Below are 23,827 nucleotides of genomic sequence, written 5' to 3' on the forward strand. Positions count from 1 at the left end.
CCATGTCATACAAGGATCATGGCAAGTGGTATCAAGAGGAGCCAATACAGCGTGTTGGAAAGAGCCAGCAAAGTTCTGCTTGGAGAGTGCAATCTCCCATGGCGACCGGAGAAAAAGTAGTGCCTGGAAGGAGGAGCTGCATTGAAGATGTGGCTCAGTATCCCAACAAAGATAAGAGTGGAAATGTACCATGCCTGGAATGTGGTCAGTGGGGGCATGGGATCTTTTCCTGTCCCAGACTCTGGAATACCGCTGATACTGGGCAAATGTCTACAACATCAAGCCCAGATTCTTGTTTGAAAATGTTGGCAGCCGCCTCTGGCAACAGGGAGGAAGTTCCTGTTGGGCCTGCAGGGGGTGCCAGAGAGTCCATGGAGCCTATGAGGGCGTCTGTTACTTCACCTTGGGGCAAGGGAAAAGTTGCCAAGGAAAGTGCAGTTGAGGATGCGTTTATGAGACAACGCACTCAAATGAAGATGGCGACACCTACTACTGTGGTGGGTAAGACTGTGTGTGATAAAACCATGGCTGGGACTGTCATGTTGAGAAGGACTGGTTATGAGACTGTCCATTCTGATGTAGGAGTGACCCCAGTTAGCTGGGCCACTGAATGTGCTTTTGAGAGTGACTTTTCCCTGTGCAGTGCCTTGTACAGTGGGGAGTTAGGGGTTAAAGTAAAACCTGTGCATGGTTCTCAAAAAGCAAGTGATGTCAATGTGTGCCAGTTGCAGGTTGGTAGTAGACTAGTACAGCCCACAAGAGCTACAAAGGCTGATTTTGTTGGTGATGAGAAATGTACTGCTGTTGGGAAAACCCTGAGCTCTTGCAGTGCAAAAGCTGTAATTAAAGATGGGTCATTTCCCATAGCAACTGGTGGTAAGACAGCACAGGTGTCCTTGGACATCTCCAGGGGTCTCCGTGTATTGGAGCCGGAGGTTGCCCGGGACAACTGCGATGTCACTCTGGTGGAGCAGAGTGGAACTGCACCTTGTAATAGGAGTGTGTTGGTGCAGTCTAACAATATTGAAAGTGTTCAGGTGAACAGCGGGTTAATGCAGCCTGGCAAAAATGCAAATGTGTGGGTAATGCAGGAAGCACCACCAGAGCAAAGTGGTGGATGTGAGGTATTGCAACCTGCAGTGGGAAAACAGGTGTTACCCAAGTCAGACGTGATACAGAGTGATTTGTGCAATGGATCTGCAACTAAGCCCGTCTATTCTTATGTGTCTCCTTGGGCGGATGGATCAGTGCTGAGGAGCACTGGTGAATTGAGCACATATACAATGGATTGGGATAGTTGGGGTAAAAGGCTAATCTCATTGATAGATGAGGCTTTTATGCAAAAAAATAAGGTGGACACTGTTTCTGCTGTGCCAGCAGGAGGATCTATAGAACGGCCTATAGATAAGGGTGTGTATACAGCAGAGACTTTGTCAGTGACCCACAAAAGTGATGTTGGCATGGAGTGTCAAAATGATGTTGTCACTGGGAATGATCAGGGGCAGCTTGTGGATGCTGAGTCTGAGATGTTGAGAGTGAGCCCAGCACATGGCAGCACTCTGGTGGAGCACCAGGCTGTGGTTATCTCCAGCTTGGAGGAGGTCCTTTTAAAAATTTCAACTTCTCAAGTCTCAGCAGGTGAGTCTCTCAGGGTTCCCAGTGCCCTAAATATGGCCAGGAAGGTCTTGGGTATAGAGTCAAGTGGTTGGGTTGTAACCAAAGTATTAAAGGAGATGCTTGAACTTTGGAATGTACAACCCATGTATATTGAGGTGTCTCCTCCACAGTCGGATGGTCTGGTACTGCGGAGTACCACTACGTGGAGCACCAAATGGCTGGCTGTACAGATCAAAGGGAAACAAGAAAGTTGTTTGTTTCAGAATTTGTTGATGGTGTTAAAAGTGGTATCAGGGTATGCTGCTGGACTACCTGAAAATGTGATATATGAGAAATGTCTTGGAGAAATGAAAAATGAGTCAAAGCTTTCACCTCCTAACAGCCAGGTGGAAAGCATTTCTGCTGCTATGGTCCAGGATGGTGCTGATCAGTTGTCAGTGAAGGGCGTGTTGACTGCACCATTGGACAAACCACATGAGTTGGAAGGGCCGAGCATGGACCTGAGAACAGCAGAGATCCTGACCAGGGCTCAAATGGATGTGCAGAAAGAAATCGGGGTCATTGGGCCAAAAAGAGGTTTGTGTAGCAGTTCTGATAAGACACCTGAAATACAGGGAGAAATGGTATGTGAAAACTGGCAAAATAGAACAAAAGAATGCTCATCTGTACAGGATTTGGATACAGATCCAAGTGGTGTAGAAAAAGGTAAAATGGTGGGACAGCTGCCTGCAGAGTGCATGACACCAGGTGAAGTGGCATTTTGTGAGGTTCACGTGAGTGATGGCTGCTCTATGGTGTGTGTGCCCTCTGCAGACACTGTCCTAACAAATGCTGTAAAAGATATTGAAAGGTGTAATATTGACTGGAATATAACTGTTCATGGTAAACTGAATGCTGTGGTAATGAGTCATGCAGGTTGGATAGCTAAAGGTACAAGAAATCAGGGGGGTGGTCCTGGTACAAATACAGTAGAAATAGTTCCCCTACAGCCTTGGGACAGTAATACTGAGAGCGGTATTAGGAAACCTTGGAACCTGAAGCAAAGGGGCAGAAAGGTCAATAGAAAGGCCAGGGGGACCCCGTTAAGATCTCAGGAGAGAAAGTGGTTATGGAAATGCACCCGGAAAAAGAATAGGGAAGGTCTGAGTAGAGCCCATAGCAGAGTGACAATGGGGCTTGGGGAGAGACACCAAAGGAGTCATTGGGTAGAGTTCCCCTTTAGGAAAGGTATGGTTAGACCAGATTGGACCCCTGTAAGTGAGAGCTGGCACAGAGGTGCCAGAAGATATAAGTGGTGTGTTCTGCCCCCTACGGGATCAAAACAAAGGGGGGGGATATGTGACCGTGTGGTGATCAGTCACCCAGGATTCTCAACAAGGCAGGTTGAGGGGCTCCAGGGTAAATGTTTGATATGGAGGAAAGTGGCTTTTCACTCTCCTTTGTTTGTAAGGTCTGTTTTGGGATCTGGAGCTTGGAGATTTCAAAGAGATCTGGGAGGGATGAAATCTCCAATCCTGGGACCAGGTTTTGGGAATGGCCAGGAGACTGATTGCACAGGTGTGTGCAGGCCTTTAGATAGAGTCAGGACCAGGGTTCTGGGCTCCACCCTGGCAGATAGGAGTCAGGAGGGCTCCACTTGGAAGACAGGAGGTCACTGCCTGGAAGTCAGGTGGGCTTCACCTAGGAGAGGTGGAAGCCAAAAGCAGCAAGGGGCTGCTAGAGACTAGCTGTGTGCTAGAGGCCAGCGGTGTGCAAGAGCCATATTTTGGGAAGAAGTCTGCAGGAGACAGACAGCAAGCTGAGTATAAGCCAGGAGGCTGAACTGTTTTGTGGATGATCGATACCCCTGTGTGGGAAACTTCTGTTTGAACTTTCATTTAAATAAAAGTGGGCTAAAAAGGCCCTGAAAAAGAAAGCGAGTAGCTGTGTGCGTTTAAGAGCTCTACCACTTTGAAGCGAGTTCCCACACCTGATTGAGGCTGTATGTGCATTTCTGTATATTTTACTGTAATATGTTGTCACTTCTAAATAAACTTTTATGGAAAAAAAAAAAACAAGAAACTTTAGCTATTGACTTTTAATAAACACACACTTACCTGTCCCAGGATCCAGCGATGTGCCATCCCTTCTCTGCCTCTTCTCTGCTCGGCGCCAGCATCACAACTGTGGTCACAAGGCTTCACAGCCGGGTGCCCACTCTGCATTCGCAAGTTGCGCTGTGCATTCTGATCAGTCCGGCAGTCTTCTGGGACCTGTGAAAGTTCCCAGGAGACTGCGGGAGGAAGGAGGGGGCCGAACTTCCAGCTCACTTCACCACGGCAAACTGAGCCAGAAGTGGGAGCGGGTACTTGTCAAAACCAAGTACCCGCTCCTCCCGAAAAGATGCCAAATATGGCAGGGGAGTGGAGGAGGAAAATAAGCGGAGCTTCCACTTTTGTGTGGAACTCCACTTTGAGTGGTTAAGTGGAATGGGAAACGTGATATGTATAAAGCTTCCACCATTTCTGAACACAGTTCCATATATCTCCAGGTTGTGTATACAGTTGCTCCACTAGAACTGCTCTTCAGTGCTCTACCATCCATATCATATAGTTTGCAGCATGTCCTTCTGTCCTTCGGTGTGTCAGAAAGCCACCGCTTATCCAACATGGAGTACCCCTGTGGCAAACGCTGCGTCCCGTGACATAGTGTATGACATCAATGCGTTTCACTAGAAGGTAGCGTAGCTTCGTCTGGATGTCAGACAGGGCATAGGTGATCCCTTAAAAGTCTAAAGTCATTACCATGACCCTCGGTTACTCTTCTTAAAGGGACTAAGTCAAGTGTGTTTAACTTTGCTACAGTAACTGACATTGCTTAAGTATTTGTTTTAGAAATTGTAAAAAAAATGGTATAATTGGTACTACTTACCTTTTTATTCATAGTCACATGTGGCTTTAGCCATGGTGTATCCCATTGTATGGTTATACAAGGCGTCCAGATGTCATTATTTTGTATTTCTGTTTATGTTTTGACTTGTTTGTTTGCCTGCATTATATGTATGTCCATATGTGTCTTAAGCTTGCCAATGCTTGTTATTCATACTGGTATTTTTTAAAGAGGTTTTTCACAAGTGATATGTAAGATTTTAAGGATTTACACCTAATAACACTGTTCAAAAAATTTTTATTTTTTGCCAGTTTTGGAAACAAAAGGATCCATTTCTTAATGAATTTCACATTCTGAGTTCAAATAACAATGAAATTTGTCAATTGGCTCTAGTTTTCTGTAAACGGAAAGTTTTCTACTATAGGCGTAATGACTACATAATGCACAATAATTATATAGATAGATGTCTTTCCACAAATATAAAGCAAGTGATATTGACTACATAACAAAGCCTAAATGGCATAATATATTGCATAGGATTACCAAGAAAAATTATAGCCATAAGCTAAGTTGAATCATTTGAATACTTATGATTCTCACTAGTTTTGTCTTCAGTTTGTGTCGGTTTTGCTTCTCTTGGCTTTTCTCTTGTATTCGAGGAAAGGGCTATCTCTTACAACTGCACGTGACTACACGCTTCAGGTTCTTCCTCACTTGACTCAACCACAAAGGATTCTGGTGCTTTAGGAATTGGTAGCCCCTCTCCATGAGGAACTGGACGTATTGCCGATGGAATATTTGGATAGTGCACAGATAACTTTTTCTTCTTATTTAGCCCTTTTACAATTGGAGGCACCATACAAAAGTAACAATTACTAACATGATCTGTTGACTCTCTCCAAATCATTGGCACAGCGAAAGGCATAGATGCCTTTTTTCCATTCAACCATTGCTCCAGTGCCGTCCCACAAGAATTGCAGCATATATGTGGTGCCCAGCTCTTGTCCTGGTCTCCTATCTTGCAGCCAAAATACAAGTTGTAGGCTTTCTTAATCATTCCTGTTATCCTCCTTTTTTGTGAGATAAAAGTTATTTCACCGCAGATATAGCAGAAATTATCTGCTTTATTCACACAAGTTCGAGGCATTACTGAGTAGCCTATATAAGCATAAAACGAAATGTAAAGACGCTGTCGAACTACAATCAGCTACAGATACTGCAGCTTTTATGCAGTGAAGTGATGCAATTAAAGGCTAATATTGCATCATCTCAGTATACATGGAATTTTCTATTGGTCACCAGTATCAATTGCGCAATATGCAGCTGAAGTTGCATCATAATTTTGAATGGCCTACGTCATTAGATGGGTGAATATATCATGGAAACTAGAGCCAATCAACATTTTTTTTAGGGTCATTTTCGGTTTCAGCACCCCAAAATTATGTAAGATTAGCTAATTTTATGCCCAAAACTTTTTACCTGTTGAACAGTGTAATCTATATACATTTTCTATACCAGTCCTTCTGTTTTGTACCAAGCTACTGGCACCTGTGCTTCTTTGAGTCTTGTACGTCTGCCACCACCTTCAGGGGTGCTCTGACCAGAGCCGCAAGGAAAGCCCTCTCGTCAGTTTGGCCTCCAATCAAGGTACATGACACACAGCTGCAACTGTCTTAGTGCGAGCTTCTGAACTGTGAGTCATACGATCTCTTACAGATATAAGGGGGGGATTTAGTAAAACTGCAATGTGCAAAATCTGGTGCATTTTTGCATACTGTATGTAAAGGATGTATAAAAATAGATACCCTCAAAAGCAATGTTCATAATATATATTTTCTATGATATGTACTGAAGCAGCCAGGAACCAAAATCCTGCTCTGAAAAGGAGACACATTTCCTAGAACACTGCCTGCACAGTAGGGGAAAAAGAAAAAACAGTAACACGTTTCTGCTGGGAACTTTTATTCAGTCGCACCCTGTTCTTCCAGGCTAATGTATGTCCCACGTGTCTTGCAGGTAAGAAATATCAAATCCAGGGCCATAATTAGCACTAAAATCATTTAGTGTATATTCTTGTGACAAGTAAATGCTGCCACAGTGTAATGTCAGAATCAGCTGTATGCTTGTTAGTATAGTTTTGCAGATAAAATGTTTCTAGTCTGCAGCACATGTGCTTTTTTGCACTTCATTACTGAACAATCTTTGCAAAAACATCAGCCCAGTAGGTCATAGTTACGGGGCATGACACAAACATGTTAAAAAAGATCCTTGGGTGTACACGCCAATGGGAACAAATAGGGTCCCGGTCAGGGTATATTTTAAGAAGTCTCAGAGGGGTGTAATAGACTGGAGAAATTTGACCTGAATCAATTTATTACTGGAGGAAACAACAATTTTAGGACCCCGTTCCACACTATCTTTCCAGTCCTCTTTGTTTAAGGACAGAATATCTTCCGCTGCTCCCACATTTGCTCATGTTTAGGGGAATTAACATTTAGAAGAGCTCCACACAGGATCGAGAGGGGTTTCGCCAAGTCTCCTGGAAGCAATTGTTCCTAAACTGGGTCAGCCTGGAGAATTGGCAACTGGGCAAATTGGGCTCTCACAGCATGCCACAGTTGAAGGTACCTGAAGAACATACTAGCTGGCAGTCGAAAGTTGACGGAGAGTTAGGGAAAAGGCAAGAGGGTTCCTTGGGGTTTAATATCAGCCAGGTTTTTATTACTATACCATGCCCAGACTTGGGGGTCCGGGAGGATACAAAACTAAGGAAGAGAAGGGTTGCCCCAGAGCGGTTGGGCTGGAGACCACTGATCTGGAATTAAAAAACGGCGGTGGGCAGTCACCCACACCCTCCACATGGTATGCGTTGGTTCAGGTACCGCCTCATACACTCTCAGCCCTCTGTATATAAAATTACACAAATCTGACAAAGAGCCCAGGAAGATCGCTCTCTAAGCACACCGCAGCAAACTGAGACCAGCACCGCTGCCCACAAATATACTTGAAAATTGGGTAATTCCAGGAGGAAGCCAAGGGGTAGTCTTCACCAATAGGGGAAGAGAACCATGCCAAATGAAGGAACTCACACATTTATCAAAATCATTAAAAAAGAAAGAAGGGACCCAAACAGGACAGTGTTGAAAAATATGAATAAATTTAGGGAGGTACAGTACATCATTTTGGTTGATGCGGCCCAAGATATTCAATGGGAGGTCCATTCAAGCAGAGCACTGTGCTTTTAGGGACAAGAGCAAATCATTCAATGTTTATGCCAACAATTTTAATAAAAAAATAAAAAGGTCCAATTTTATGTTAATAGTTTGGTGGGCAAAGATAGCTAATGCTCCCAATCAATGATACAAGCCTAACATAGGAAAATTAAAGCTGAAGTCTGTACCAGACCCTTATCAGTGTATGCAGCCTATCAGACCAGGAAGAGGGGAGAGGGGGAGGGGTAACCTGACAGGGGGGACCCCCTGGTAAAGCACTTTGTTGATGGTAGACAAGGACCTCTTCCCCACAACCCTGTGCATTCAAGAGTGGCGGGATGTTAGGGAGTGCTGTGATAGACTGGTGATGGGGGCTTTGGAGATGATCTGAAACACCAATAAGCATGGGCTATAAATTATGAAGCAAAGCAAAGCAGAGCAAACTCAACAGTTTATATAGCACTGTAAGGTTCCCATTTTATTTTGTGATAGATGCTTTGATTGGCATTCAGAGTGCTTTAAAAATGCAGATATAATGCCATATTTTGAAGCAAGTGTAAACGAGGCCTAAGGGGTATATACTGTAACCATCTAAAAAAAATTAAACCATACATTAATTACATCACAATTCTTAACAAATTCTTTATTTTTGTTCAATAACAACATCTGTTGTCAATCACGTTGTCCAACGACGTAGACCCAAGTCATCCATCATGATGATGGATACCTGCCAACCCACAGAAAGAAAAATATGCTAACACTGTCACGATCGCGGCGTCAGACCCCAGACCTTCTCACCAAACTCGTGACCGAAGGACTAGCCGATCTAAAACCGCACGTGCATAACAATGCCACACCCAGCTGCGCCCTGCACAATGATTTTCCAGCTAATTGGACCACAATCGATGTACCGGCAGCCTGAGCGATTGTTACTGGGTCAGGTTAATTATGCAATTGACTCTTCACACTGCCACCACCTCCTTTTTGTACAGAGAAAGAGGAAACTCGGCAATATCAGTTATAACAGTATAATGGTTGAGGTAATCATCTGTATAACATGGTTATATAGAGGGTTAAATAAACACAGTAGCGTTCTCTTTAGAGGCAGGAATTCATAAATTGCAATAAAGCGCTATAGAAACAGTTCAACACTTTCAGAAAGAAAGATTTATTACTAAAAGGTCAAACGGGTGCAATAAAAATATTTACAGAAAAGATGTAATTAAGATATATATATATATATATAAACATACAGAGACCAACAGCACAGCAAAGAGATATCAGAGAGAGGTGAAAGGGTTAAGGTACTTGCCAAAGTCCTGGGTAAGCAGATCCAAGTTTCAGAGCAAAAGGGCATGGGTCTCCCCAGGTGGTATTGATGTAAATATGGGAGACGTCTTCAACTTACACTCTTAGGCCTGACAGCCTATTTTGTAGTCCCCAGCAGGGGGTGTCTCTGAAGTCAAGGACCAATACTCCGTTTAGGGCATGTAGATATGGGCGGATACCTCAACTAGAGCCAAAATCTCCCATAACTCATATTTTGGCCCATAATTTTTCCTATGCACAAGTGATATTCCACCCGCGGGTAGATTATTAGGCAGACACGTCTGAGGATTGATTATATATGAATTATGAAATTATACACTGTTCGGTTCACGAGATCTATTTTTCGGCTTTCCTATGTATTCGAGCCAATGCGAGTGACCTACCAAACGGTTTGCCTTCTCGTGGCCAATCTGACGATAGGTCCGGTTTTTATGTAAGTCTCTCATATTCCAAGATATGAGACATAGGGGAGAAATGGATTTTAACAAAGGTTATCTGATTCTGTCACCTACGCTGAGTTAGGTTTATTAGGTTGGAATCTCTTTCAACTCCTGGGAAAGCTTGGCTTATCTTTTCTGAGGTGTTACAATTTGCAGGTTCTTTAGACAGGGAGGCTTTATAGCTGCTATGACCCTCCTGTGACATTCCTAACTCAGACACATACTGGCCAAATGTCGCTGGGCCTCTCAGAGAGGGAGGGGGGGAACAATGAGGGAGAAATATGTTTGTCAGGATGGTTAACCCCTTTGCCAAGATGGAGGTTGAAGCCAAAATGGTTGAACCACATCCATCTCTGGGTATACGCTGTTACAAACACAATCCGATCCTGTTGCTCACTCTCATCAAATGACATCTCCTGGTCCCCACTGCTAAATTTAAATCACTGTAATTGCAAAAAATATGGCCTTGTAGCCATATTTGATCAGTGATGTCAGTACTATCTCTGCCCCTATGATACATACGAGGGAATTCTGGGCCAGTAACTGAATGGGTTCAGTGATGTCACTGACTGCAAAGTGCAAAAACACATGCTGCTTCCTTAAAGTGGAACTTTAGGTTAAAAATTAGAAGGGGGCAAACAGGTATGATTTTTAATGCCAAAGAGACATGTTTCTGCATTAAAGTTACCTATCCGCATGGTCACTGCTCACTGTAAAAAATTGGCAATGCCGAAGCTGACTGAACTCTCACAAGTGACATCATTCTCACCCAGCCCATGACAGCGGCCAGCATTTGGGACCCAGAAGCCGGCCACCCAAAGATGTTAGCGGCTGGGTGGGGAGCTCTGGGACGGTGAATTGCTGGATTAGAGGTGAGTATAATTCCGCTTTAAAGCCATATCAGGCTCTGTTTGATCTGCAGTTGTATGGTGCTGCACATGTGACAGCTTGACAGTTCAGATCAGAGCTAACATAAGCAGACTAGTAACGATTATCTTTCAAGGTATGCTTAAATGTAACTGTTTTGGGAAACAGTTATATCAGTGTGTCTAGTTCCACTCTTAACATCCACTGACAGGAAGGAAGCAGTCATACAGTATAGTGTTAGAAACACCACTACTATATAAGACATTTGGCTCCCACCAAACGAGCAAAAGGTCTGATGTTCGAACAAATACCTAAACAGACAAAGTTTGGTTCAAACTTGTGTTCGGGTCACACCTTTAGCTCATGCCTACACACAACCTATGGAAGGGCTCCCTGCTTCTATTATTTTTTTCATGTATCACACCCCTGCCTTACACTATACAATGTATAATTAAGTGTTCTTGCATGGTAAGACCACTTACTGTTATCTCACATACCGTATTTTCTGGCGTATAAGGCGACTAGTTGTATAAGACGACCCCCTAATTTTCCAGTTAAAACATAGGTTTCGGGCTATACTCACCGTTAGAGATGAGCGAAGTATTCAAAAATTCGATTCGGCTGATTCGGCGAATTCGAGGAATAAATTCGATTCGAGGCGAATATATTCGCTGCGAATTTAACTTATAAAAAGGGTGTTTCTAGGCTTCAGAGAGCCTTTATATTAGTGCAGAACACTGTACCTTTAATTTAAATGCCCTTGGAGTCTGCTGGGGAAGAGAAATAATACTGTCAGTCAGTATGACATGCAAATGAGTGCCGTCGATCTTAGAATCACCGCACACTTCACTCATTTGGGCAGTCACGGGGCCAAAACCAGAGTGTGGAGCCACAGTGTGGCGGTGGAGGCAGCAGCAATGGGAGGCCATACAGGGACCCATGACACACTCTGGACCTGGCAGCAGCATGAGGAGGCGGTACAGGGGCCCATGACAGATTACGGGCCTGGCAGCAGCATGAGGAGTCGGTACGGGGGCCCATGGCAGATTACGGGCCTGGCAGCAGCAATGGGAGGCCATACAGCACCCTATGACAAAATGGAACCCACCAGCAGTGTGAGGAGACCTGAAAGTGGCACATGGCAGAGTGTGGCGATGGAGACAGCAGCAATGGGAGGCCGTACAGAGACCCACTCTGGACCTGGCAGCAGCATGAGGAGGCGGTACAGGGGCCCATGACAGATTACGGGCCTGGCAGCAGCATGAGGAGTCGGTACGGGGGCCCATGGCAGATTACGGGCCTGGCAGCAGCAATGGGAGGCCGTACAGGGACCCATGACACACTCTGGACCTGGCAGCAGCATGAGGAGGCGGTACAGGGGCCCATGACAGATTATGGGCCTGGCAGCAGCATGAGGAGTCGGTACGGGGGCCCATGGCAGATTACGGGCCTGGCAGCAGCAATGGGAGGCCCGTAATCTGCCAGCACCCTATGACAAAATGGAACCCACCAGCAGTGTGAGGAGACCTGAAAGTGGCACATGGCAGAGTGTGGCGATGGAGACAGCAGCAATGGGAGGCCGTACAGGGACCCATGAGACACTCTGGACCTGGCAGCAGCATGAGGAGGTGGTACGGGGGCCCATGGCAGATTACGGGCCTGGTAGCAGCAATGGGAGGCCCGTAATCTGCCAGCACCCTATGACAAAATGGAACACACCAGCAGTGTGAGGAGACCTGAAAGTGGCACATGGCAGAGTGTGGCGATGGAGACAGCAGCAATGGGAGGCCGTACAGGGACCCATGAGACACTCTAGACCTGGCAGCAGCATGAGGAGGCGGTACGGGGGCCCATGGCAGATTACGGGCCTGGCAGCAGCAATGGGAGGCCCGTAATCTGCCAGCACCCTATGACAAAATGGAACCCACCAGCAGTGTGAGGAGACCTGAAAGTGGCACATGGCAGAGTGTGGCGATGGAGACAGCAGCAATGGGAGGCTGTACAGGGACCCATGACACACTCTGGACCTGGCAGCAGCATGAGGAGGCGGTACAGGGGCCCATGGCAGATTACGGGCCTGGCAGCAGCAATGGGAGGCCCGTAATCTGCCAGCACCCTATGACAAAATGGAACCCACCAGCAGTGTGAGGAGACCTGAAAGTGGCACATGGCAGAGTGTGGCGATGGAGACAGCAGCAATGGGAGGCCGTACAGGGACCCATGACACACTCTGGACCTGGCAGCAGCAAGAGGAGGCGGTACAGGGGCCCATGGCAGAGTGGCGAAGCGTAAGCAGCTTAAAGAGGGCGATTGACGTCGGGTGACGGAGCAAGTAACGGAGCGGGTGATGGAGCGGGGGCTGGGGCAGGCAGAACCGCCGTATCTTTATCACGGTTTTCCCAGGCCACCGAATGGCGACGCTGTATATGCTGACGCAACGCTGTAGTCCCAACATGGGCCCCCTGGCCACGCTTGACTTTCTGGCCACATAGTCGACATACGGCTACGTTTACTTCCTCGGGCGGCTTGACGAAAAATTGCCACACCGCCGAGTAGGAAACTTTGCCCCCGCTACTCCTCACTGGCTGACTGCTACTTCCTCCGTGCACACCTGCACCACTACTGGCCGTGGTGGTAGGCTGCAGTGGAGCTGGTGCTCTACTCCGTGGCCGTTTGCCTCCACTGACACTGCTGCGACCCTGCTGCCTCCTGGGCAACCCACCGACTGTTTTGCTCGCTGCCAAGCTGGCACCCTCTTCTCCTGATGATGCGGAAGCAATAGCCTGATGACGACGAGGCTGCCAAGTGCGATCAGCCTCATCATCATCAATTAGGGTCTCCGCCTCACTACTAGCCCCCTCGGCTGCGTGTGGATCAGGAGACAGACCTGTCTCTAGACCGGCTACCGAGCCACTCTCCTCGCCAGTACTTCTTCGCCTGGCTGCTGAAGAGGCGGATGTCTCCCCCCGTTCCTGACCGCCCTCTGTTAGCTCTTCCTCACTGTACAGTGAGGCTGAGCCCACAGCATGCGATACTTCGCTTGGTGAGGGAACACCAAAGGACAGGGGCAGGTAGAGGACACGTGATTTCAGTGGGCTTGCTCCCGGGCCATGCCAACTAACGGTTGTGTCTGACGTACCCACCGACCGTTGGCTGTAGGTGTCAGAGGTGACCTGGGAAGAGGAAGACGACCGAGCCAACCAATCGATGACGGCAGGGTTGTCGGTGGAGACACGACCGCTGGATGACACCGGGAGCACTGGCCTCTGGCTGCGACTAGTGCTGCCTCGACCCCTTCCTCTGCTGCCACGTCTGCTCGCTCCTGAAACATTGCCTCCTCTGCCACTCCTCTGCGTGTTGTCTGACATACTCTTTAATTCAACGATTCTGTGTCCCTGAGTAACAATTCTGTGTCCCTGAGTAACAATTCTGTGTCTGTCCCTGAGTAACAATTCTGTGTCCCTCAGTAAAAATTCTGTGTCCCTCAGTAAAGATTCTGTGTCCCTGAGTAACGATTCTGTGTCCCTGAGTAACGATTCTGTGTCAGTCCCTGAGTAATGATTCTGTGTCCCTGAGTAACGATTCTGTGTCCCTCAGTAACAATTCTGTGTCCCTGAGTAACAATTCTGTGTCCCTGAGTAACAATTCTGTGTCTGTCCCTGAGTAACAATTCTGTGTCCCTGAGTAACAATTCTGTGTCCCTGAGTAACAATTCTGTGTCTGTCCCTGAGTAACAATTCTGTGTCCCTGAGTAACAATTCTGTGTCCCTGAGTAACAATTCTGTGTCCCTGAGTAACAATTCTGTGTCTGTCCCTGAGTAACAATTCTGTGTCCCTGAGTAACAATTCTGTGTCCCTGAGTAACAATTCTGTGTCCCTGAGTAACAATTCTGTGTCTGTCCCTCAGTAACAATTCTGTGTCCCTCAGTAACAATTCTGTGTCCCTGAGTAACAATTCTGTGTCTGTCCCTGAGTAACAATTCTGTGTCCCTGAGTAACAATTCTGTGTCTGTCCCTGAGTAACAATTCTGTGTCCCTCAGTAACAATTCTGTGTCCCTGAGTAACAATTCTGTGTCCCTGAGTAACAATTCTGTGTCCCTCAGTAACAATTCTGTGTCCCTCAGTAACAATTCTGTGTCCCTGAGTAACAATTCTGTGTCCCTGAGTAACAATTCTGTGTCTGTCCCTGAGTAACAATTCTGTGTCTGTCCCTGAGTAACAATTCTGTGTCTCTCCCTGAGTAACAATTCTGTGTCCCTCAGTAACAATTCTGTGTCCCTGAGTAACAATTCTGTGTCCCTCAGTAACAATTCTGTGTCCCTCAGTAACAATTCTGTGTCCCTCAGTAACAATTCTGTGTCCCTCAGTAACAATTCTGTGTCTGTCCCTGAGTAACAATTCTGTGTCCCTCAGTAACAATTCTGTGTCTGTCCCTGAGTAACAATTCTGTGTCCCTCAGTAACAATTCTGTGTCCCTGAGTAACAATTCTGTGTCCCTGAGTAACAATTCTGTGTCTGTCCCTGAGTAACAATTCTGTGTCTGTCCCTGAGTAACAATTCTGTGTCTGTCCCTGAGTAACAATTCTGTGTCCCTCAGTAACAATTCTGTGTCCCTGAGTAACAATTCTGTATCCCTGAGTAACAATTCTGTGTCTGTCCCTCAGTAACAATTCTGTGTCCCTCAGTAACAATTCTGTGTCCCTCAGTAACAATTCTGTGTCCCTGAGTAACAATTCTGTGTCTGTCCCTGAGTAACAATTCTGTGTCTGTCCCTGAGTAACAATTCTGTGTCTGTCCCTGAGTAACAATTCTGTGTCTGTCCCTGAGTAACAATTCTGTGTCCCTCCCTGAGTAACAATTCTGTGTCCCTCAGTAACAATTCTGTGTCCCTCAGTAACAATTCTGTGTCTGTCCCTGAGTAACAATTCTGTGTCTGTCCCTGAGTAACAATTCTGTGTCTGTCCCTGAGTAACAATTCTGTGTCTGTCCCTGAGTAACAATTCTGTGTCCCTCCCTGAGTAACAATTCTGTGTCCCTCAGTAACAATTCTGTGTCCCTCAGTAACAATTCTGTGTCTGTCCCTGAGTAACAATTCTGTGTCCCTCAGTAACAATTCTGTGTCCCTCAGTAACAATTCTGTGTCTGTCCCTGAGTAACAATTCTGTGTCCCTCAGTAACAATTCAGTGTCCCTCAGTAACAATTCAGTGTCCCTCAGTAACAATTCAGTGTCCCTCAGTAACAATTCTGTGTCTGTCCCTCAGTAACAATTCTGTGTCTGTCCCTCAGTAACAATTCTGTGTCCCTGAGTAACAATTCAGTGTCCCTGAGTAACAATTCAGTGTCCCTCAGTAACAATTCAGTGTCCCTCAGTAACAATTCAGTGTCCCTCAGTAACAATTCAGTGTCCCTCAGTAACAATTCTGTGTCTGTCCCTCAGTAACAATTCTGTGTCTGTCCCTCAGTAACAATTCTGTGTCCCTGAGTAACAATTCAGTGTCCCTGAGTAACAATTCAGTGTCCCTGAGTAACAATTCAGTGTCCCTGAGTAACAATTCAGTGTCCCTCAGTAACAATTCAGTGTCCCTCAGTAACAATTCAGTGTCCCTCAGTAACAATTCTGTGTCCCTCAGTAACAATTCTGTATCCCTGAGTAACATTTCTGTGTCCCTCAGTAACAATTCTGTGTCCCTCAGTAACAATTCTGTGTCTGTCCCTGAGTAACAATTCTGTGTCCCTCAGTAAAAATTCTGTGTCCCTCAGTAAAAATTCTGTGTCCCTCAGTAAAAATTCTGTGTCCCTCAGTAACGATTCTGTGTCCCTCAGTAACGATTCTGTGTCCCTCAGTAACAATTCTGTGTCCCTGAGTAACAATTCTGTGTCCCTGAGTAACAATTCTGTGTCTGTCCCTGAGTAACAATTCTGTGTCCCTGAGTAACAATTCTGTGTCCCTGAGTAACAATTCTGTGTCTGTCCCTGAGTAACAATTCTGTGTCCCTCAGTAACAATTCTGTGTCCCTCAGTAACAATTCTGTATCCCTGAGTAACAATTCTGTGTCTGTCCCTCAGTAACAATTCTGTGTCCCTGAGTAACAATTCTGTGTCCCTGAGTAACAATTCTGTGTCTGTCCCTGAGTAACAATTCTGTGTCTGTCCCTGAGTAACAATTCTGTGTCTGTCCCTGAGTAACGATTCTGTGTCAGTCCCTGAGTAACGATTCTGTGTCCCTCAGTAACGATTTTGTGTCCCTGAGTAACAATTCTGTGTCCCTGAGTAACAATTCTGTGTCTGTCCCTGAGTAACAATTCTGTGTCCCTCAGTAACAATTCTGTGTCCCTGAGTAACAATTCTGTGTCCCTGAGTAACAATTCTGTGTCCCTGAGTAACAATTCTGTGTCTCTCCCTGAGTAACAATTCTGTGTCCCTCAGTAACAATTCTGTGTCCCTGAGTAACAATTCTGTGTCCCTGAGTAACAATTCTGTGTCCCTGAGTAACAATTCTGTGTCTGTCCCTCAGTAACAATTCTGTGTCCCTCAGTAACAATTCTGTGTCCCTCAGTAACAATTCTGTGTCTGTCCCTGAGTAACAATTCTGTGTCCCTCAGTAACAATTCTGTGTCCCTCAGTAACAATTCTGTGTCCCTCAGTAACAATTCTGTGTCTGTCCCTGAGTAACAATTCTGTGTCTGTCCCTGAGTAACAATTCTGTGTCCCTGAGTAACAATTCTGTGTCCCTCAGTAACAATTCAGTGTCCCTCAGTAACAATTCTGTGTCCCTGAGTAACAATTCTGTGTCTGTCCCTGAGTAACAATTCTGTGTCCCTGAGTAACAATTCTGTGTCTGTCCCTGAGTAACAATTCTGTATCCCTCAGTAACAATTCTGTGTCCCTCAGTAACAATTCTGTGTCCCTCAGTAACAATTCTGTGTCCCTCAGTAACAATTCTGTGTCTGTCCCTCAGAATTGTTACTGAGGGACAGACACAGAATTGTTACTGAGGGACAGACACAGAATTGTTACTGAGGGACAGACACAGAATTGTTACTGAGGGACAGACACAGAATTGTTACTGAGGGACAGACACAGAATTGTTACTGAGGGACACAGAATTGTTACTCAGGGACACAGAATTGTTACTCAGGGACAGACACAGAATTGTTACTGTGTCCCTGAGTAACAATTCTGTGTCCCTGAGTAACAATTCTGTGTCCCTCAGTAACAATTCTGTGTCCCTCAGTAACAATTCTGTGTCTGTCCCTCAGTAACAATTCTGTGTCTGTCCCTGAGTAACAATTCTGTGTCCCTGAGTAACAATTCTGTGTCCCTGAGTAACAATTCTGTGTCCCTGAGTAACAATTCTGTGTCCCTAAAGTCTCTGTGGCCCTAACTCTGTCCCTAATACAGAGAGGTCTGTCTCTCTTGAATGACCGGAGGCTAATGGAGAATTCTAAGATGGCCGCGATTTATAGCTCCACCATTACACAGTGCTGGCTGGCTGGCTGCTGATTGGCTAATGCGATCACATGTCATGAATGAATGCATTATGGGTCAGCGCGCCTTGTCTGCGCGCCTTCCCAGAGATCCCCGCTCCGTCGCCACACATGTCGCCGCCATTTTTGGGAAAATTCGATTCGTGCATCCGAAGTTGGCTAATATTCGGATTCGTCGCAAATCGAATATTTCCTAATCTTCGAAACGAATTCCACTTCGTCATGTTCGATTCGCTCATCTCTACTCACCGTATAAGACTACCCCCCTTCCGAGGCAACACCATTTAAAAACATCAGATTTTTTAGTTTAAATGGTTATGACTTACCGGTACTTAAAATCCTTCAAAATCCTCATGTTCATCCTCTGACATCATAAGTTAATCAATGACATCTTCTGATACATTTGTAAGACAGTCATCATATGGATCAAATTCCAAATCAGATTGTTACCGCTGGATGTGTGGTAATACGGTAGCTTCGGCTACATACAGCATATATACAGCCCGCTGGATGTGCAGTAATGTACATACAGTATACCGCGCTGAGCCAAGCTGGCTCAAAACAAATGTCCCTATGACAGATTAATTTGTCAGCACGCTGGATGTGTGGTATATACAGTATACTGAGTATATACCACTGTGTACGTCCCTACGGTAATCAGACCGCTGGATGTGTGTATGTACAGTAGCTAAGGCTACATACAGTATACGCTGGACCAATCACGGCGAGCGATGTATTCTACTAATGAATACAAAGCCTGCTCGGATTGGCTGAGGTTGTGACATCATCAGCCCACCTCTCTGACTCAGCCAATCCGAGCAGGCTTTGTATTCATTAGTAGAATACATCGCTCGCAGTGATTGGCCCAGTGTATACTGTATGTAGCCGCAGCTACCGTACATACACGCATCCAGCGGACTGATTACAGTAGGGACGTACCGGTACGTTTTGAAACCGCTTGGCTCAGCGCAGTATACTGTATATACCGCACATCCAGCGGGCTGGCAGATTAATCTGTCATAGGGACATTTGTTTTGAGCCAGCTTGGCTCAGCACGGTATACTGTATGTACATTACTGCACATCCAGCCAGCGTAACCCAAACAAACTCAAGGTTCACATTTTATACCCCGCGTATAAGACGACCCCCAATTTTTGGGGTATATTTTTAAGTATAAAAAGTAGTCTTATACGCCAGAAAATACTCTTATATTCTTATAGCCAAATTTACCACCCTAACTCCTCCCACAGTTTTTACACTACATAGACAGTAATATACCGAAACGTGCGGATTGTTCCCTATTGGTGTGCTATTACTTTGTGGAACGTTTCGCCGAATGGTTCATGAAATATCGGCATTTTTGTGGTGAAATTGGTCCCATAGGAATAAATGGCGGAATGTTCAAAACTAGAGTGGGAGCTGACAAAAGCTAGAGTGTGAGCTGAAAAATCAGGACATGATTTCTAAACTGCCATCACTCCCTCATTTTCAAGCCCACCTACACAAATCGTATATCAAAACGTTCAGCTATCCCAGCTGCCACTAAAAATGTTCACGGCTAAGCCATAGTCCTGATAGTTTTCACAATATGACCATTTGTTTGCAAATCACGCTGCCCAGCTCAAGCCACTCCACCCAGTTACTCCGCCCACTCCAGTTGTAGACTACTGGTGGAGGCAAGAACACTTCACACAATTTCCCCAGAAATTGTAGCTTTTCTAGTTATACATGATAAGCCTTTCAAATATGACATCCTGCTAACCTCACAAATGTCTTAATATGCAGCTGCATTCAAATGCAAAACAGACCGTTTGACAAGAAAAGGCTGTGTTTTGCCTGAAGTTCAAATGCACCTTCGATCACACCATTCCTTAACCATGCAGTGAGCATGGTAAAGCACACATGTAGGTGTGACTGGGCAATAATAGTTTCCTTTTCTTTTCCACACTAAACTGCAGTGCATAGATGTGAAATAGATCCTAGAAATGAATGGGGCTGGGGTTTCTACCCATTTTCAGTGGCAAAATGCATGTGTTTTGCTGCAATCAAAAACAGACTAGTGTGAATAGGCACTAACAGGACACATGTATCGCTCATTTAAAGTAATACTAACATACTTACATTTTTTTTTAATTACAAGCATGTTATACTTACATGCTTTGTATAGTGGTTTTGCACAGAGCAGCCTGGATCCTCCTCTTCTTGGGTTCCCTGCTGGCGCTCTTAGCCCTTCCCTCCTGTCGGGTGCCCCCACAACAAGCAGCTTGTTATGAGGGCACCCCAGCAGGTGTGTTCCCAAGCCCCCGCTCAGTGTGTCCATTCACACATGGAGCCATGACTTGGACCCGCCTCCTCTCTCCTTCTCATTGGCTCACTGGATGTGATTGACAGCAGCAAGAGCCAATGGCTCCCACTCAGGGGTGGACTGACAACTCATGGGGTCCCCAGGCAATAATAAATAATGAGGTCCCCTGTGTCCCCGCCTACACTCAAGCCACATCCACACAACACCTCACCTACATATTGCATCTGAGCTGAAAAGAAGGGGCATTTAATTTTTACTGCATTAAAGACTGCATGACTGTTCCCGGCTTCTTCCCATAGAAGCCACTGGGAACTTCTATGTTTAAAGGAAGGAAAGGTGGGGAGGGAGAAAAGAAGGAAGGGAGGGGAGAGAAGAAGGAAGGAAAAAAATGGAGGGAAGGGAGGGAGGGAAGCAAGGGAGGGAGGGAGGGAAGGAATGAAGGGAGGGAGGGAAGGAAGGAAAGGAGGGAGGGAATGGATGGAGGAATGAAGAAAGGAAAGAGGGAAGGAGGGATGAAAAGGAGGGAAGGACTCACGTGGATGTTGTTTGCCTACTGGCACATTCAGAAGCACCACAGAGCTGCCTGCTGATCTGGACACAATTTCCCCACACATCCTCTTCTCAGAAGCTGCACGGAGGACTGTAGTGTGGGCGGAGACAGGGGGAGTGTGGGCAGGGACAGGGGAGGCAGAGCATATCCAGGCTCTCTTCTCTGCTCTGCCATTGGTGTGGAGGATGGGGGGAGGGGCTAGGCACTGTCAGAGATGAGGCATCAGAGACCTGGGGGGGGGGAATGTGGAGCACACGGGGGGGGCCAAAAGGGAAATCCAATGCACAGACAGGGGCAGGGCCGCTGTTAGAAATCATGGGGCCAGAAACCGCACCTACCTGCTGAGAGCCACAGGAGGAACATCCGCTACAATTTTAACCGGTCCTAAATGCTGGTGTATTGTAGCCAATGTAGAATGCATTTCACTGTCCTTCTATTATCACCATCATGATAATCACATAATTCAGGTGCTGTGGCTCAAAAGCCCCTGTACTGTGTGGTGATGATGATAAAATTTGGCTGCTGACTGTACAATTCATCATAGGCAACAGCAGGGCATGGCATGGGGGAAAGGTGTGTGCACATGTTCATCTCACTGTACCTTTTGTGAGAATTCTCTGCAGATGATCCCTCTGTTGACTGCGAGGCTGCAGACATAATACAGGAGACAGTCAGAGACTGCAGAAATACTACAGGAGATGGTTAGTGACTGCAGACATAATACAGGAGATGATTAGAGACAGCAGACATAATACAGGGGACAGTTAGAGACTGCAGACATAATACAGGAAATGGTTAGAGACTGCAGACATGGCACAGGGGACGGTCAGATACTGCAGACATGGTACAGGAGATGGTCAGAGACTGAAGAGATGGCACAGGAGACATTCAGAGACTGCAGAGATGGAACAGGAGATGGTCAGAAACAGCAGACATACTAGAGGAGAGGGTCAGAGACTGCAGACATACTACAGGAGAGGGTCAGAGACTGCAGACATACTACAGGAGACTGTCAGAGACTGCAGACATACTACCGGGGACTGCAGATATTATTACTATTATTATTATACAGGATTTATACTGGATTTATATAGCACAAACAGTTTCAATTTGTGCAGCGCTTTACAATATAAAGGGAGACAATACTGCAACAATACAGATCAATACAAGAGTGTTAGGAAGGCCCTGCTCTTTGGAGCTTACAATCTAAGAGTACAGGACACTGTCAGAGACTGAAGATGTAGTACAGGAGACTGCCAGAGACTACATTTGTGCAATGATGCCTGAACCCAGTGTAAATGTGTATAATATTGCCAAAAACATGTAGCAGAATACATTTTGGCCTAAATTTATAACCAACTTTGAGTTTACTATATATTTTTTATAGCTGAAAGTAAAAAATATTGTTTTTCTTCAAAACTTTTTGGTCTTTTTTTGTTTATAGCGTGAAAAATAAAAAGCGCACAGGTGATCAAATACCACCGAAAGAAAGCTCTATTTGTGTGAAAAAAAAGGACGTAAATTTCATTTGGGTGCAGCATTGCATGACCGAGCAATTATCAGTTGAATTAGTGCAGCGCCGAGTAGCAAAAAGAGGTCTGGTCATTAAGGGGATAAATCCTCAGGAGGGCAAGTGGTTAAACCAGCTCTGCAAAATCAAGTCATAAAGCTTTATTACAAAGTACAAGTGACTGAAGGCAGCAGAACTTCCAATCTTCCAGTTTTATAAAACAGAGAACTGGTCAAGAGTAAACAGATAATGCATCTGTGAAGCTGCCAGCCCTAACCAGCAGTAAATCCTCCAAAGCCAACATCAAACAATCTATCCAACAATGCGTTACAATTGGTAATGCTGCGGATCACAGCACAGAATAAAGTTTTTTACCTTCATGCATAGAATGTGTGAAAGTAAAAGACTGTGAGCCTTTACAAACACTTTAAAGTCAACAGGATTTTGCTGACTATTTCAAAGGCAGGAAAGCAACATCTGTTGACATGAACCCTTATTATTGCTCTCTGATCATTACACCAACATAATTACAATTATACAAATTTCCCTAAATAAAATACCACAGTTGAATATGAGCTCCCTTGCCATGGCATTTTATACAGAGAAGAAGAATGAGACATTAGAGGTAATTTTCTAGAAAGCATTAAAGATGAGTTCATTTATATTTTACACTAAGGTATGTTGCTGGAATTAGGCCACATGCACAGTAGGCGCTTAGCCTGTGTGTGTCTAATCCCAGCATTTTAATACACATAGGAGGTACAGATGCAGTGTCCAGCCAAGGAAGTTGACACACTGCAGACAACAGGACTGGAAACTGCACCTGTGCCTCCCTGGCACACTAAAGAGCTGGGAGTGGATGCACTCAGACTAAACATGTAGTGTGCAGGTGTCCTTACTTTTATTTGTATATATATATATATATATATATATATATATATATATATATATATATATATAGTGATTATTTGTGCTACAATAGCTGTTTTGCTAGACTGTTTTAACAATGAAAGGGATTTTGTTTTTACCTGTTCCACCACATAAATAGCATAGTCTGCTTGCTGTTTCTGGAGAAAAGGATGCATGTTGTACAACCAGGTGTTAAGATGTGGTTCTCTGTTTCGAAAAGGAATCACTATTGCAATTTTTTGAAGTGCTGTGCAGTTCTCTGGGCTGCTGTGACCACCAAGTGGTAAATTTGCATTTTCAATAATTCTGCTTTCAAGAGACGCATTCAATTCAATGTGGTAAGGGCCTAATGATGAAGACAAAGGTGCACACAATGATCATGCATTTAAGGCCTTAAAAATATTAGAATCACTTCTATCAAAATATTTTTCTTACACTGTTCAGCATCTTGAGTCTGTGTTCTGGTGCTCCATGCACTGTTACTATTGCATGCCAGAGCAACAATGTGGCTTGTATATACTGTAAGTAACTTTACTCAAAGGGAGAAAACCGTAACTTTAAGATGTATACTATACAAGGCTATGGTAACAGTTAAAGAACAAAAATCACACACATACACATAGATTGATCTGGATGGACCTGTGTTTTTTTTTTTTTTTAAGTATAAACTATGTAACTAACCAGGGGGAGTTTGCACCAGATAACAAATTTATGCTTGAAGGCCTGTAATA

At 45.2% G+C, this 23,827-nt stretch overlaps 1 protein-coding gene across 1 annotated transcript in view; it reads right to left on the minus strand.

Annotated features, from left to right (window-relative positions):
* Positions 1–23,467, minus strand: part of LOC149468508 (beta-1,4-galactosyltransferase 1-like) — a gene marked incomplete at its 5' end in the record, with an annotated part of 83,570 nt that extends 60,103 nt beyond the window's left edge. The window contains one exon of the mRNA XM_089670131.1: positions 23,216–23,467. Within this exon, the coding sequence (XP_089526257.1) occupies positions 23,216–23,467 (252 nt within the window). The remainder of the gene's footprint in view (positions 1–23,215) is intronic.
* Positions 23,468–23,827: the final 360 nt, after the last annotated feature.

The sequence above is a fragment of the Staurois parvus genome, unplaced genomic scaffold (genome assembly GCF_062004578.1).
Source record: "Staurois parvus isolate SC_StPar_1 unplaced genomic scaffold, SC_StPar_1.0 ptg000086l, whole genome shotgun sequence".
NCBI classification, from domain to species: Eukaryota; Metazoa; Chordata; class Amphibia; order Anura; family Ranidae; genus Staurois; species Staurois parvus.